General features: G+C 52.8%; 5 protein-coding genes across 5 annotated transcripts; 2 read left to right on the top strand and 3 right to left on the bottom strand.

The window, feature by feature from the left end:
• Positions 1-510: 510 nt before the first annotated feature.
• On the bottom strand, positions 511-1,908 carry BO97DRAFT_151585 (uncharacterized protein). Its single transcript, XM_025690176.1, has 2 exons — positions 1,810-1,908; positions 511-1,754 (listed from the first exon to the last, which is right to left on the bottom strand). The coding sequence occupies exon 2, from the start codon at positions 1,690-1,692 to the stop codon at positions 553-555; it is 1,140 nt and encodes a 379-aa protein (XP_025549130.1). The 5' UTR covers positions 1,693-1,754; positions 1,810-1,908; the 3' UTR covers positions 511-552.
• A 2,900-nt stretch (positions 1,909-4,808) lies between these two features.
• BO97DRAFT_472071 (CAIB/BAIF family enzyme) lies at positions 4,809-7,089 on the top strand (the record flags this gene model as incomplete). Its single annotated transcript, XM_025700097.1, has 5 exons — positions 4,809-4,952; positions 5,226-5,577; positions 5,638-5,936; positions 5,993-6,493; positions 6,544-7,089. The coding sequence occupies 5 exons, from the start codon at positions 4,809-4,811 to the stop codon at positions 7,087-7,089; spliced, it is 1,842 nt and encodes a 613-aa protein (XP_025549129.1).
• A 309-nt stretch (positions 7,090-7,398) lies between these two features.
• On the top strand, positions 7,399-8,207 carry BO97DRAFT_407284 (uncharacterized protein). Its single transcript, XM_025695612.1, has 3 exons — positions 7,399-7,720; positions 7,800-8,026; positions 8,119-8,207. The coding sequence occupies exons 1-3, from the start codon at positions 7,540-7,542 to the stop codon at positions 8,146-8,148; spliced, it is 438 nt and encodes a 145-aa protein (XP_025549128.1). The 5' UTR covers positions 7,399-7,539; the 3' UTR covers positions 8,149-8,207.
• A 410-nt stretch (positions 8,208-8,617) lies between these two features.
• Positions 8,618-10,363, bottom strand: BO97DRAFT_407282 (40S ribosomal protein eS19). Its single transcript, XM_025695611.1, has 4 exons — positions 10,222-10,363; positions 9,579-9,642; positions 9,429-9,489; positions 8,618-9,359 (listed from the first exon to the last, which is right to left on the bottom strand). Exons 1-4 carry the CDS (start codon positions 10,249-10,251, stop codon positions 9,068-9,070), a joined length of 447 nt encoding a protein of 148 aa, XP_025549127.1. The 5' UTR covers positions 10,252-10,363; the 3' UTR covers positions 8,618-9,067.
• A 420-nt stretch (positions 10,364-10,783) lies between these two features.
• BO97DRAFT_436470 (RNA 5'-triphosphatase domain-containing protein) lies at positions 10,784-13,060 on the bottom strand (the record flags this gene model as incomplete). The annotated part of the gene is made up of 2 exons (XM_025697791.1): positions 10,784-12,558; positions 12,613-13,060. The coding sequence occupies 2 exons, from the start codon at positions 13,058-13,060 to the stop codon at positions 10,784-10,786; spliced, it is 2,223 nt and encodes a 740-aa protein (XP_025549126.1).
• Between the last annotated feature and the right edge of the window lie 272 nt (positions 13,061-13,332).

The raw sequence follows: 13,332 nt of genomic DNA, 5'->3' as shown, positions 1-13,332 counted from the left end.
TTTGTTTATATTGATATCTATATGTAATGTCCACACGGCCCCGCAGACGTGTCTGCAGAGCTGATTTGACTGTTTCCCGAACCCGTCTAAACCGTATGCACAATATGGAGTGGTGATTATCCTTGGTCATCAAGTATATATGTATGTGTGTTGAAAGGCCCCTTGGGCTCAATGCAGGAAATGAAGGTGCTGTCAAGGTAGCAGCGGAGGTATCATAGTCATAAATCCGTGCCACCACTCAACAGGATGTCGAAGCTGACTGCACGTCCGTCAGTGTTGAGCTGGCCACGTCATCATCGTAGCGATGCTGCCAGAAAAGAAAAAGAAAACGCCTTGATATCGATCCCAAATAAGCCAAGCCAACTCCAAATGCATCCCAATTCGAACCTGTCGACTCGGGAGTGTTCGTGCAGCATGCTGATGGCCCATAGATCACTAAAAATCAAGAGCAAGGAATATATGTACTAAGAATGGAATGGTCCAGCCTCAAAATGGGTCATGAAGGCACAAGGACCCTAGTGGATCACCAATGGCGATTGATCGCGAATCACATCACATCGATCCAAGTCGTAACAATGCAGCTGCAGCTGCAGCGCGCTCATCCCCGTCGTTCATGAGACCGTCAGGAGGATTAAACCCGAGTTGTTGAACGGGTAAATTGCGCGGGGCGGATTTGGCTAGTGAAGAGGGTGCCGGCCCTCCTCCCCGGAATCGGGGCGACCTGCCGTTGCCGGGAACGAGCCCGCCCGTGGCGTTGAGGGATCGCGCACGGAGTGCATCAGCACCGATCTGTGCCCAATCTTCCTCATCCGTCACATCTTCCTCGCCCCAGTCTTCAATCGGCATTTCGTCGTCGGGAGCCTCGGATGATGAACAGTACTCGCGTTCATCCCCGTCGAGAGACATCTTGTCCGCCTCGTCTTCTAGCATGCTGCTATCGGGACGGCCAAACTCCATTTCGGTCGAATAGGAGAACACGGCGGAATCACCCGCCACGCTGGTACCATAGGGCTGGAGACTATCCCGCTTGGTGGGAATCTGCATGCCCCGCTGAGAGAATGTGTCTGAGGGACTGGAGGGTGGCGACATGTTCATACGTTGCGCATCTCTTCGCAACGGCTCACCACGGCGCCGTGCATCCCAGCGACCCCATCCAACCTTCTCGAAGATCACATTGCTTTTAGTCGCAGCGCCTTTCTCATCAGACCCTCGGCCCTCGAGCGCGGCCACAACCAGTCTCCGCGCCTTGGCGGGGGGAATCATCGAGAAGCCGGGAACAGAGGATGTCAAATAGCCCATCAGATGGCGAATGGCCAAGGGACCGTGCTGCAACATGATCTCCGGAAGATGGCATTTGGCCAGCATTCCAGGTGTGATAGCTCCGGTGATATCAAAGTCATGAGCAACGAGGTTGTTCGCCCTCGCATCTCCCAGATCGACATCGGAGTCCACATGCGAGGAGGCAAGCGGAGAATAGCCCGACTGACCAACATGCTCGCGTCGAAACCCCTGAGGCGGCAAAGTTGGCGATATAGAGTTGGGCGGTGTAGGCAACAAAGCAGGAGCCCCGGGGCGAGTTAAGTCGCGACTACCCATGGGAAAGCCGGGGCGAGGCTTGGGGATGTCAACCGAAGCGGTCTTACCAGCAGCAAGGGCCATAGCGATGCTGGATGTCTTATTTGAGAGAGCCATGATGGATGCTTTGAACACAGGGGGCGGAATGCTTCTATTCAACCCGGTGGCTAATTATTGATCTGTAATCACATGAGTCAGATGGACGATCGACCAACCAAAGAGCGCCAGGCTAACAATGGAACAATGAATGGAAATGATGGATGACTAAAAACTCAGGCCAGCCTTCTGCCTGCAAAAACAAGCCGTCCAACAAAAAGCCACCATTTCAGGCCTGAGGGGGGAGAAGATAATTTGAAGGATTTGGGTCATTGACTCACAGTAAGCTGTTGGCAGCAGATCGCAGAGGTGCAGACGCAACGGTGAGCGGACTTAGTATGCAAGCCTGATGCGATGCGACGCGCTAAGAGGGGCGTAGGGTTGATAAGGGAGGAACGCGACTGTTGGAGACAAGTAGGTCCAGGGGAACAATGTTCGGTTCACGTTGACAAGAAACAACGTAAGATGAATGAGAAGTTCCTTGACGATTCAGAGAAGAGGCAGAGTTTTGGTCGAGGGAAAAAAAAAGGAGGAAGGAGAGAAGGAGGAGGGGAAAAGGAAACGCAAGGAGTTGGTGGTTGCAGTCCGTCAATAATAGTAGTAAGAATAGCACAATGGAATGCTCTTGTCAGCCGGCGCTGCAAGTCGTGCTAGAAGGAAAATGTCCGTTCTATTGCTTTAGACGGTATGCTTGCAGATGATACACTGCGGTCAAGTACTGAGGAAGTACCTGGGTGTCTCTCCGGGTCATTTGTGCTTTTTTGGTTATTTTGTTCCTTTCAGCTTTAGGGCTAAGGAGAAAGGGAAGGGGGGAAGAGGGAGACATTAAAGAATCCAAATGCCAACTGAGTGTGACCTTCTTATCGCAGGATTTCCTTGGACAAAAGCATCTTCTCCCCTTTCCCTCTTTCTCTTCCTCAACCCCGTCATACCGCCCCATACCTTACGGGGCCCATACGAGAACTCCAGTTGGGGCGTGGGCCCGAGGATTGGCGGACACTTCTTGGGCCCGCTTGAGATTGCACCGGGAGGATCCGGGGCCACCAGCCCTGATACCGCATCTTCTGTTCCCTTACCGTATCGGAGGTACGGCATGTGTACCTCCAAAGTATCGATCGGGCTTATCGCTGCATCAGTGCATCAGAGTCTGTCCAAGGTACACCATTCTCCGGTGCTAGTCGTACAGAATGAACTGACGATGATCATGAGTAAATCACTCACTAGCTGATCAGCATGGCTCCCCTCCCCTCCCCTCCTGCCCTCCCTCCCCGCAGTCCGATCACTGTCTAGCTCTTCTTCCCCTCAACAACCGACAGCTTCACAGTCCCGAAGACTACATACAGTACTATAGTACCGGTTACCCTGCGATACCCGCGCAAACCTCTCTCCTCCGACCAAACCCCCTCCCCAAGACTTCCACATACTTCGATGCGATGATGTCAATGGTCTTTCAGCCCACAACCCAGGAATAATAACATTTCCTTGGTCTCCGGCTCATCGAGCAAACGAATTCCACTTGGGTCTCGAATCCACCGATCGACGGACATATCAAGGCTGGTGCCTCGTGCCCGTGCGCCCGCCCCCCGCGCCTGCAAGGTTTGGCTGCAAAACTTGGTGAGGGCAGGAACCCTACGGTTTCTCTGGTCGAACTCTGGTACGCGATAACTCGGCCATGACCACCGCACGTGGGCATCGGGCACTGTACATGCGCCGTGGGGATGTATGCTGACTGGCTGAGTGACTGGCTGGTTGCCTGTCTTTCCACCCCTCCATGAAGAAGAGACGGAGGGGTGACTGCCAGCCATCCGAGGTCGTTGTCGTAAGTAGTATCCTTCGGAGTGTAAGTGGTAATTTGAGAGGGTTCCTTTTGGTCGAGGTTGCCTCAATCTCCTGGCGCGAGTTCTAGGCTTGGGTCAACGTGATTCTAGAGAATCATCTTATTGAATCGTCTCGACGAACCTACCTTTCCGCTCTGCAAAGCCTGTTGAAAAATCTCTCATCGTTGCAACATCCCACCGAACTTACTGTTAGCGAGTCTCCTCTATTGTGCGCTGACTACATAGTTCATCGCGAGCTTAAATGTCAGGTTTGGGTAGTGGCTAGCAGATCCAAGGTTGGAGGCTGATCCCGCCGCAGGATGTCACAAAGATGGTCGCTCTCCATAGGCCCTCCGTTGCATGCGATGCATTGCATCTCTTTCATTTTGCTTCAAAGAAGTATGAAACTCGTCCACTCAATGTAACAGAAACGACACGACACTTACAGTCCCTGTCATGTAATGTCAGATAAAAATAGTAAGGCAAATAGTCTGAGGATGGATTGACATACTATAAGAGGGTAAGACATGTCAATCATCCACCAGACTAGACCATCCCTCACGCTAAATTGACACATGTCCCGTTCTGAAATGGACTAGGACTATAAGGAGTTATTCAGACTCCATACATCTGATGCATGCTCTCCCCTTTATCCCTACTGCGCTAAGGAGGGTTGTTTACTGTGTAATTATGCTCACCGAATAGAATAGTCAAGTCAAGCAAGGCCTTCTGCGAAACAATATTCAGTAGAAATCATGCATGACGACAACGTAGAGATCAGATCAGGATGAAACTGCAAATTGCGACACCAAAGCCTCAAAGTGCTAGATGGTTTACCAGTCATAGTGGTTTCATAGCAATCGGCCTCGCTGTCCATCCTCGGCCGTATCACCTCGTCCTTTGCACCATGCAAGCAAGAATGCATAGTCTGAAAGAGCCAATCTTAGCGGCTCTACGGGTTTGCCCTGTATGATAACATGACATCCAGCCGATGCCTTTCGATATACGATGCAAAAATACATATTTGGCACCCGTCAACCAGCCAAAACTTCAAGCCACCGCATTCCCAAGCGCCAACTGGACGATCCATCACGGCTGCCTTATACCGCCTTCGAATTCAGGCATCACATTTTCGCGGCGACGTCATCTGACCGGACCGTCATCCGCTTCCGATCTTATCGGCCTCACATCCGAAAAGCACTTCTCCAACTCGTTCCCACTTTTCGGAAATCAGCCTGTCTCTCTATCTGCCTGCGGGGTTAGAGCACCCCCCCCCTCCGATGCGACCAGACAGAAAAATCGCCTATCATATTGCAAATCATGCACAAGAGACACATTGTTCTTCAGCTTTTGCCGCTCAATGTGTGCTTGCCGATCGGTGGTGCGGGCGAGCATCATCCACCCGACGGGAACAATACTCTCTCGGAATGGGACCCGGACGACAAACCCACCGTAACCGTCAAAGTAAAGCTGCTTTCTCTCTTTCAATTTAAACTCGTTGCCGAAGAATCGCCTTTCTGGCGGGGGTCTTGATCTACATATATCTGGGTCCGGTTTCCCGTCCCCTCCATCAAAAACTGGGAGTTCTCTTCTTCTTCTATTGTGGCTGATCCCAGAAAACGTACTTTCTCTCCAGCAAGTATTGCCAAGTATCGTCGGTCCGTGCTTGAGAGAGGTTACAATTGCATGCAACTGTTAAAGAAGAGTATGGCGGCTACTTCGGATAATGGCGCACAGTACTCGCCGGTGCGCGAGGCGGGGCGCATCTTCAACCATCTCTGCGATCAGGCGGAACGGCTGAGTCTGCCTGCGGAGGTAGCGGAGCGCAGGGACGCGGTATCGTTCACTTCCACCCACGACGAAATCTACTACCCGATTCCGTTCAAGGAGACCGAGACGTTGGCTGCGTTGAAGGGTGTGGAGGGCGCAGTCGCCGGCGCCATCGCGGATCTGAGGTATGGGCCTTCGGGTCAAGCGCGGAATGTCAAGGTGAGCCTTGAGCGGGCGACTGCATTTGGGTGCCAGGCGTATATGGCCAAGGTGGATGGCTTGTCCAAGCTGGATCCGGAGGTGAAGAAGAAGCTGAAAGGTGGGAGACTTTTTTTCTCACTCAACAACGGCGTCAATGATTGTGTGCTGATGGTAGTAGATACGGACTTGCTCGCTGCTCAGTCGAACGGCTATCGTCGGATGTCGGCGAATCTCTACAAGACCAAGAACAAGGACGAATATTTCCACATTCATGGCTCCCTTGAAGCTACGACGACGCTGAACATGATTGGTCTGGAGGGTCAGCGTCCGGATCTGACTGATTATGAGGAGATCATCAAGGTGATTGAGAGTCATGTGCAGAAATACACCGCTGCAGAGTTAGAGGAGATGAACAAGGAGAAGAGGCAGGCTGGTGTCACGGCGCTCAAGTACGAGGACTTCATTAATACTCCACATGTACAAAGCCCCAGTCCTTCCTAGAGGGTACCTTGATGCTGACATCTGTCTGCTAGGGCAAACTCAACGTCCAGCAACCCCCATGGAAGGTGACCCGTCTGAGCGGCGACTTGGCCCCTACACCTTTCCCTGCCAGTCGCAATGGCAGCAAGAGAATCCTCGAAGGCGTCAAAGTCCTGGAGCTGTGCCGCATCATCGCCGGTCCTACGGTGGCGCGTATTTTGGCCGAATATGGCGCCGATGTTCTCAAGATCACCAGCCCCAAGCTGTCTGATGTACCCTTCTTCCAGGTCGACGGTAACATGGGCAAGCACGCTGCTGATCTCGATATCAAGACCGAGGAGGGTCGACGTCAATTCGAAGAGCTTTTGGCTGATGCCGACGTCCTCGTCGACGGATACCGCCCGGGAGCTCTGGAGAAACTAGGATACGGGCCTGATGCGCTGGCCACATTGGCCGAGAAGCGCGGCAAGGGAATAGTGGTTGTGAATGAGAACTGCTTTGGATATGAGGGCGAATGGGCTGGCCGTCCGGGCTGGCAGCAGATCGCCGACTGCGTAAGTTGCTTTCGTTCCAGTTGCAGACTCATTGCTGATTTGCGTTGCAGGTGAGCGGCGTTGCATGGGCGCAGGGCCAGTTCATGGGTCACTCGACTCCAATGGTCCCCCCGTTCCCCATCTCCGACTACGGCACCGGCTGCATGGGAGCGATTGCAGCATTGACAGGTCTCTACCACCGGGCCAAGCAGGGCGGTTCCTACCACGGCAAAGCCTCGTTGATGCATTATGACTTGCTGCTCTTCGCAGTCGGCAAATACTCCGACACCGTCCAGGAGAAGATGCGCGCGGCGCAGCCCCCAGAGTTCTTCAAGCTGCGGCACTGCGACAGCGTGGACCGGATCTCCTCGACTGTACTGAAGATCATGCAGGCTCGGTTCCCCCACCTGTACAGGGCTCCGGAACAGGCGGGACAGGAGGCACTCACTGAGCTCTGGTACTCCAAGGCTTATGGAGCGGACATCGAAATCGTCCGGCCCATCACGGAGATCGATGGCGTGGAGAACAAGTTCATCCGGGCCAGCCGGCCCAATGGCGCGGATTGCGCGAGCTGGGAGGATTTCAAGAAGCCAGAGGAGGATTTCCGGAAGATTTAGATGTTGAATCGAAGAGTTTGTACATAGCCAATGCACTGTATATTCTGAAGTGGAGGCCAGTACGTACTAGTATAGCATCCACGCCAGCTCGAAGACTAAACGCCCCTACACATACAATTCTAAAGACGTTCCGGGGGAGAACCCCCGGACCCCCCTTCTTTTCAGCTTCCCAGCAACCGTAAATTTGGAAGACACGGACCTAAGAATCCGTTCTCCTTGTGCACGGGCAAGGACACCGCGGATGAGACCTCCACACATCGTATCGGATGTCCGCCCATCGGATAACCAGCACTCATCGGCCCGATCATTCTTCAACGGAGTAGTCAACTTACATCTCCAGCTTGACATCATCTCCACCCGGAACTCAATATAACCATCTAACACGAACAAACCCATAAACCATCAACAAAACCAAACCCAAACCCACACCCATCCACACACAAGAAAACAATGACCTACCAAATAACCACGGAGGGCACCCTCAGCCCACCAACCGCCCCGGGCATCATCTCCTTCCTCGAATCCTTCTACCGCACCAGCGACACCGAATCCGCCCATGAGCAATACGTCCAGAACTTCACGGAAGACGCCACGCTGATCATGGGCCCGAAGGTCGCGAAGGGGAGGGACGGTATGTTTCTACCTCTAGCCACAATCCCAATCTAATCCCAACTAAACGAATCACTAACAAACGGGGGGGGGAAAAAAAGAAATCCTCCCCCTCCGCCACAGCCTCTGGACGCACGTCGCCTCGCGCAAACACACCCCGGAGAAGGTGTATTTCGGTGGCGACCGCGAGGTAATGCTCTACGGGACCGTGAAGTATGTGTTGCGGAATGATCCGGGAAATGAGGTGGAGGTGCCCTGGGCTGGACGGGTGGTGTTTGATGAGGAGGAGAGCGCGGGGTTGAGGATGCGGTTTTATCAGGTTTATTTGGTATGTTTCCTTTCTTCCCTTTTGGAAGTGTAGTTGGGTGGGGTTGGGTGGATGAATGAAGCGTGGCTAATGCTTCGGTGGTGCTTGTGTAGGATCCTAGTGCGCAGTCTGGGAGGAAGTAGATTTGAGGGTTTCGTTTGAGGGTTGATCCTGGATTGTTTATAGCTGGGTGCAGGAAGATATTTAGAATCTAGACCTGGGACTTCAGTTCCTTGATGTGCTTAGTTGATGTTGTGTGGTTGATTCTCATCGAGTATGCTGGTACGCCAGACCTTGGAAAGAACCTAGATTAAAAGGATGCACATGTCTAAGATAATTGAGACGACAATTAAGAAAACGGCTGCAGCATGCAGGAGCCATTGTCATCCAGTTCTCACAGTGGCTAAGACGCAAGGCTTGCTACCTCAGACTGACACCCTCCTACCCGGGGGCTGCCAAAGTGCTTATTCCATGCAACTCGGTCCAGACTGCTGTCTACGCATGGCTCGAGCGTACGACGCACTGACTGGTGCCCAAATCGCAAGATATCCTACGTAAGATCTTCTACACTACACCCTCTAAGATCGAAATCAAACGGAAAAGGAAAAGATTGTTCACTTGCAAATGCCCGGCATGAACAACTGAAATTCGAGGGTGTGAGGGTGGTTTAGGACAAAATAAGAAAAAACACATGATTCAGTTCATCCTCTCCCATTGGTTGGTTGTCTTTGTCTTTGTCTGTCATCTCGAGTGCCTCATGCCCACGCTTCAAATCCGATAATCGAATTTCCAATGAAATCTGGCCTGTCCCTTGTATCTGCCCAGAAGAAAAGAACGTCCGGGGTAGACGTAAGGTGATATGTTGAACCCAACCAGACACGTCCCTCCCCTCCCTAGATCTTCCCTTTCATTCCTCACTCACACATAGCGACAAAAGGGTTCAAAAGAAGTGAATAAAATGTAGAAAGAAGATGGAGGGAGAATAGAGGGAGAGGAGAAAAGAGAGAGGGGTAACATCAGGACTTTTTCATTATTTTAAAATCGAAATCCAGCGGGACTAATTTACTCCTCGTCCTCCTCCTCCTCGTCAACGGTGGTCTTGGCGATACGGTCAAGATCACGCTGGCCGCTCTGGGTGATGCGGCGGCCACCCTTCTCCTCGTCGTGCTCAAGGACACCGATCTTCTCGAGGGACTGGAGGACCTTGCGGTCGACGGAGCCGGAGGCATCGACGTGGTGGTTGGGGCGGGAGCCGCGGTTCTTGACGGAACCGTGGACCTTGCGGAGACGGCCAACACCGACGGTCTTGCGCATGTAGATGTGGCGGGCGACGGCAGCAGCGCGGACGTAGTACCTGTTTGGAAATTCAGGTCAGAATCTCTGGAATTGCGAGGTCTTGAACTGGGTGAGTTGATGGTCGTACCAGTCGGCATCCTGGGGAGGGAGCTCGTTGGAAGCGGAGGTCTTGACAGTGTCAACCCATCCTGTAAGAAAAACAGATTAGTCCCTGATCAAATCCCTCACGCCTTTGACCCTGGCGCATTGCGACAGGTTGGTGTTGTGGTGAACGAACCAGGAATGGGGAGCTTTCCCTGACGCTTCAAGAACGCAGAGTAGGCAGCGATGAACTTCTGCGCCTATATCATCGAAAAGAACTCGTTAGCCTGATCACATCCCCCAGATTTTCCTATATCATTGCAGGTGGAGTCTGTCTGGTCCGTGTGCATTTCTGGCATTCTATGGCATGGCAAGGGCACGGCAATTGTCGAAGAGTCGTTCGCGGGGCGATCGGTCGCTAGTCTCGAGTCGCAGAATCCTTGGGGATCTGTAGTTCGTATATGATGCTCAATGTGGACTGCATTACATTGATTCACCGTGATCGCGGGGAATCGTTCCATTTCCTATCCGTGGTAGTTCGTAGATTGTCCAAGTGTGGTAGTTTCCCCAAGCAGGGAAAAAAACCACACAACCGTGCTGTGCTGTCTGTCCAATATATCGCCCAGTCGTTCAATCCATGCCCATTCATTATCCCATCGAAAATCGCATTGCGTATTTGTCGCGGGCATTTATCGAGAGAATTGCTGCCGGGTTATGTGTCCGATGGCCCTTGTTCTTTGCCTGTGTGCCCTTTTTTGTTGCCATGCCATATCGTGCCATCCATGCTCGTCCCCTCGAACCGACAAATTCTCCCCATCATCAACAAGGAAGCGACTTACGTCGACATCGCGAACGGTGACACCACCCATTTTTGCGACTTGTGGACCTCGAACGGGGAAATCGAAGAGGGAGCTGAAGAGAGGGACGAGGTGGGAGGATGGGTCGTCGTTGTCGTCGTTGAGAGTCGGTCAGGTTTCAAGCCTCGAAATTTCGGATTCGCACACAACATTCGCGCTCGTAGTGCCTCTCGGTTGGCTGTGGGCGCTTCGCTTAGCCTGTTCGGGACTAGCCGTACCCTAAGGGGCGGGTGCCTGAGGCTGACATATCAACTTCGTTGCTATCCGGAGTTTGTTAGCCTCAGGCAGATTATCATCGGTGCCTGATCTACTACTTTCTGTCAATGCCAGATTTAACTCGACTATCCACTGTCGCTACGGAGTACGAAACACCTCGGCAGGCTGATTAGCAACTCATATTTGTCATTAGGTAACAGCATGCAAACTCTATTATGTTACAGAACCTATGAAAACGCCTCACTGTACAGTCTAACTATGGTATTCCTTGTCATCAATCATCAATCCCATTTCCTAGCGCCAGTAAAATCAGATTCACAACACGTTCTCAGAGCGTGGGCGCTCGCTTCAGCCCAACACAGTATCGCACAAATAGGGTATCAATAAAATGTTCGTGTCGGATGCCCGGAGGACGCTGTCGTTCGAACTCCTCGAGCGCTGCAGGAACACAGTATCCGCGCCGTTCGATCAGATAGCTGACAATCAGAAATCCCGTGCGATTGAATCCATAGTGACAGTGAACTCCAATAACTGGACGTGAACCTTTCTGGTTTTCGGACTTCTCCATCTTCTCAGTAATCTCATTCTGCAACCGATCGATCAAGGCGATGAAGTCTCGAACCTCATCCGGCGTTGGAGGTATCTTCGACACCGTTGGATGTTTATGGTAATGAATCCCGCCCTTTTCCATCGAGGCTGGGTTGTACACCGGATTCTCGTAGCTAATATCGACCACGGCATAAATGCGGTCGCGGTAGGTCTGCGAGAACAAGACCGGATTGTGTTCCTCATCGACCTCCCGCAGCATCTTCATAGCCACGAATGTATCGGCAATGCGTTGTGAGACTGGCTTTACCTTCTTCCACTTCGCCAGGTTCTTCACGTCCCACTTGCCGGAGGTGTTCAGATGTTGTAACTGCCATCCCATGCTGAGACGGTGATCAATGTGTTGGTTGAGGAAATCTTGGATGATTCCGGCCAAAGTACGATAGGTTGCACGATCGTAGATCAAAGCATGTGATGCTGGCGCCGGAAGAATGACAGTCTTCACAGCACGCCGGTGCGGGTTCGCTTCACCCCTCTCACTTGTCAACTTCTTCTCGCTAACCTGCACCTCGAGTCCAAAGCTCTCCTCGTGTGCCCGATGGTCGTAAGAAGCAGGCTCCTTGTCATGTATTTGGGAGGCATCGGGAATCGAGGAAAGGGCACCCGCGCCATCGTCAACGCTGCGACCGCTTTGGCCGAAAAATTCCAGAATCTTTTGTAGCTCAATGGGCTTTGTCACTGCATCAGCCTCACCAGCCACGAGGAGTACAGGAACCTCCACCCCCGCCCACACTGCCTCACCGGGGATACCCCCGACGGGGTTACCAGACTTATCGTAGGCAGGGAGCGTTCCCCAAGCCATCCGCCTCCACACCGGGGTTTTGCTCTGCTTGTTGTATCGTACTTGAAGCTCCCTCGTATCGGGGTCTGCTGCCGCACCCACAAGTCTGTTGACACTGCTACTGTGCAAGCCACCACGTCGGTCCCAGTAGCGCCAAAGATCGAATATCGGACTGGGGATCTGGAGTAGGCGACGGAATTGGGCAACTTCATGAGGAGGTGGCGGCGTTGCACGGGGGCAGGCGGCAACGAGTCCCAGAACATGCTCTTTCAAACCAGAACCGATCTGAGAGGTGGAAGACGCTAATAGCGCAGACAGCGAGCAGCCCAAACTATGGGCGATCAAGACCACGCCTTGACCGGCTTCTTTGTCACGGTGTTGCTCGATAGCTGTCGCCAACAGCTCTGCCAACGCATCAACGGTATATGCATCCCAGGAGTCCGGCTTGAATGGCGACAACCCGCATCCAGGCAGGTCAATACCGAAGCAAGGCCCAATATTGGACAGGCTCGTCAGGAGATGGTTGAACTGTGCCAAAGACCCACCCAAGCCATGTACAAAGACCAATAGCGGAATTGGGGTAGGCTTGGTGGGCAGCTTGTCCATCTGTGGATGAGGTCGATTGAAGGTCCTGATAGACGGATAGGTCGCGATGGATGTTGTGTATGAGAGGTATGTCGAGTGCTTCTTCAAAAGACCCGGGTCCGTATCATGCGCTAATTGTAACCAGTCAGTCAGGAAGAGAGCAACCAAGATATGGGGTCACTCACCGTTCTCGGTCTTTTCATGATGCTGAGGCGCTTCCCGTTTCTCTAGCATAGTGTCATCGGGGCCGAAGCGTAGGGAACCAGTACTGTCATAGTCCTCATCTTCCGAAGAAGTCACAGTACCAGCAGAGCGTTTGGAGTAGTCTTTGCGCAGAGCGCGGCGAAAGCGCTTCTTGGCTGGAGTAGCTCCCCAGCCCTTTCGCCGCAAGAACGAAGTGATGTACCCACAGCCGACCATTGTGACGATGCAGGTAGTCAGAAACACAATTTTGCCCCAATTCAGTGATCCATCGCAACGAGAGACCTGAAGAAGATGATAGAATGAGACGAAAGCGCCCGATTGAGAGATTGTAGAGTAGACCGTGTCCCAGATACGCAAATGCGCACCAGCTTCCGCGATACCAGGGCGGAATGTGGTAGGGGAAGTCGGAGGTGCGATTGAAGATTCCATCCCCAACGAGGGCAGCCGCCACGGCGAGGCCACCGAGACTTATATGGCTAATGATTTGACGAGAAGCAAAGGGTCACTCAGCCCCCTGTAGAACCTCTTCCACCCGCTCACCGTCCTTCCAAGCCCCTACGCCCAGTTCCGGGGATCCCCTGCCGACTAGTGTCCAGACCAAGAATCGGGAGTGACGAAGATCCGTTCTGGAATGCGAGTCGAACCGTCCACGAGCCAAAAGAAAAGCACCTCCTTGGCAGCTAGCCCGTATTTCCGGGTCG

This window comes from Aspergillus homomorphus (assembly GCF_003184865.1).
Source record: "Aspergillus homomorphus CBS 101889 unplaced genomic scaffold BO97scaffold_33, whole genome shotgun sequence".
NCBI classification, from domain to species: domain Eukaryota; kingdom Fungi; phylum Ascomycota; class Eurotiomycetes; order Eurotiales; family Aspergillaceae; genus Aspergillus; species Aspergillus homomorphus.
This window is presented reverse-complemented; position numbering and strand designations above follow the sequence as displayed.

What these genes read in the sequence shown, in the direction of transcription:
- BO97DRAFT_151585 (XM_025690176.1), bottom strand. Translation starts at nt 1,692, where the DNA reads ATGGCTCTCTCAAATAAGACATCCAGCATCGCTATGGCCCTTGCTGCT.
- BO97DRAFT_407284 (XM_025695612.1), top strand. Translation starts at nt 7,540, where the DNA reads ATGACCTACCAAATAACCACGGAGGGCACCCTCAGCCCACCAACCGCC. An exon ending in GGTCGCGAAGGGGAGGGACG is followed by an intron (nt 7,721 to 7,799) that starts GTATGTTTCTAC and finishes GGGGAAAAAAAG; the next exon opens with AAATCCTCCCCCTCCGCCAC. An exon ending in GGTTTTATCAGGTTTATTTG is followed by an intron (nt 8,027 to 8,118) that starts GTATGTTTCCTT and finishes GTGCTTGTGTAG; the next exon opens with GATCCTAGTGCGCAGTCTGG.
- BO97DRAFT_407282 (XM_025695611.1), bottom strand. Translation starts at nt 10,251, where the DNA reads ATGGGTGGTGTCACCGTTCGCGATGTCGAC. An exon ending in TCACCGTTCGCGATGTCGAC is followed by an intron (nt 9,643 to 10,221) that starts GTAAGTCGCTTC and finishes TCGATGATATAG; the next exon opens with GCGCAGAAGTTCATCGCTGC. An exon ending in GGGAAAGCTCCCCATTCCTG is followed by an intron (nt 9,490 to 9,578) that starts GTTCGTTCACCA and finishes TTTTTCTTACAG; the next exon opens with GATGGGTTGACACTGTCAAG.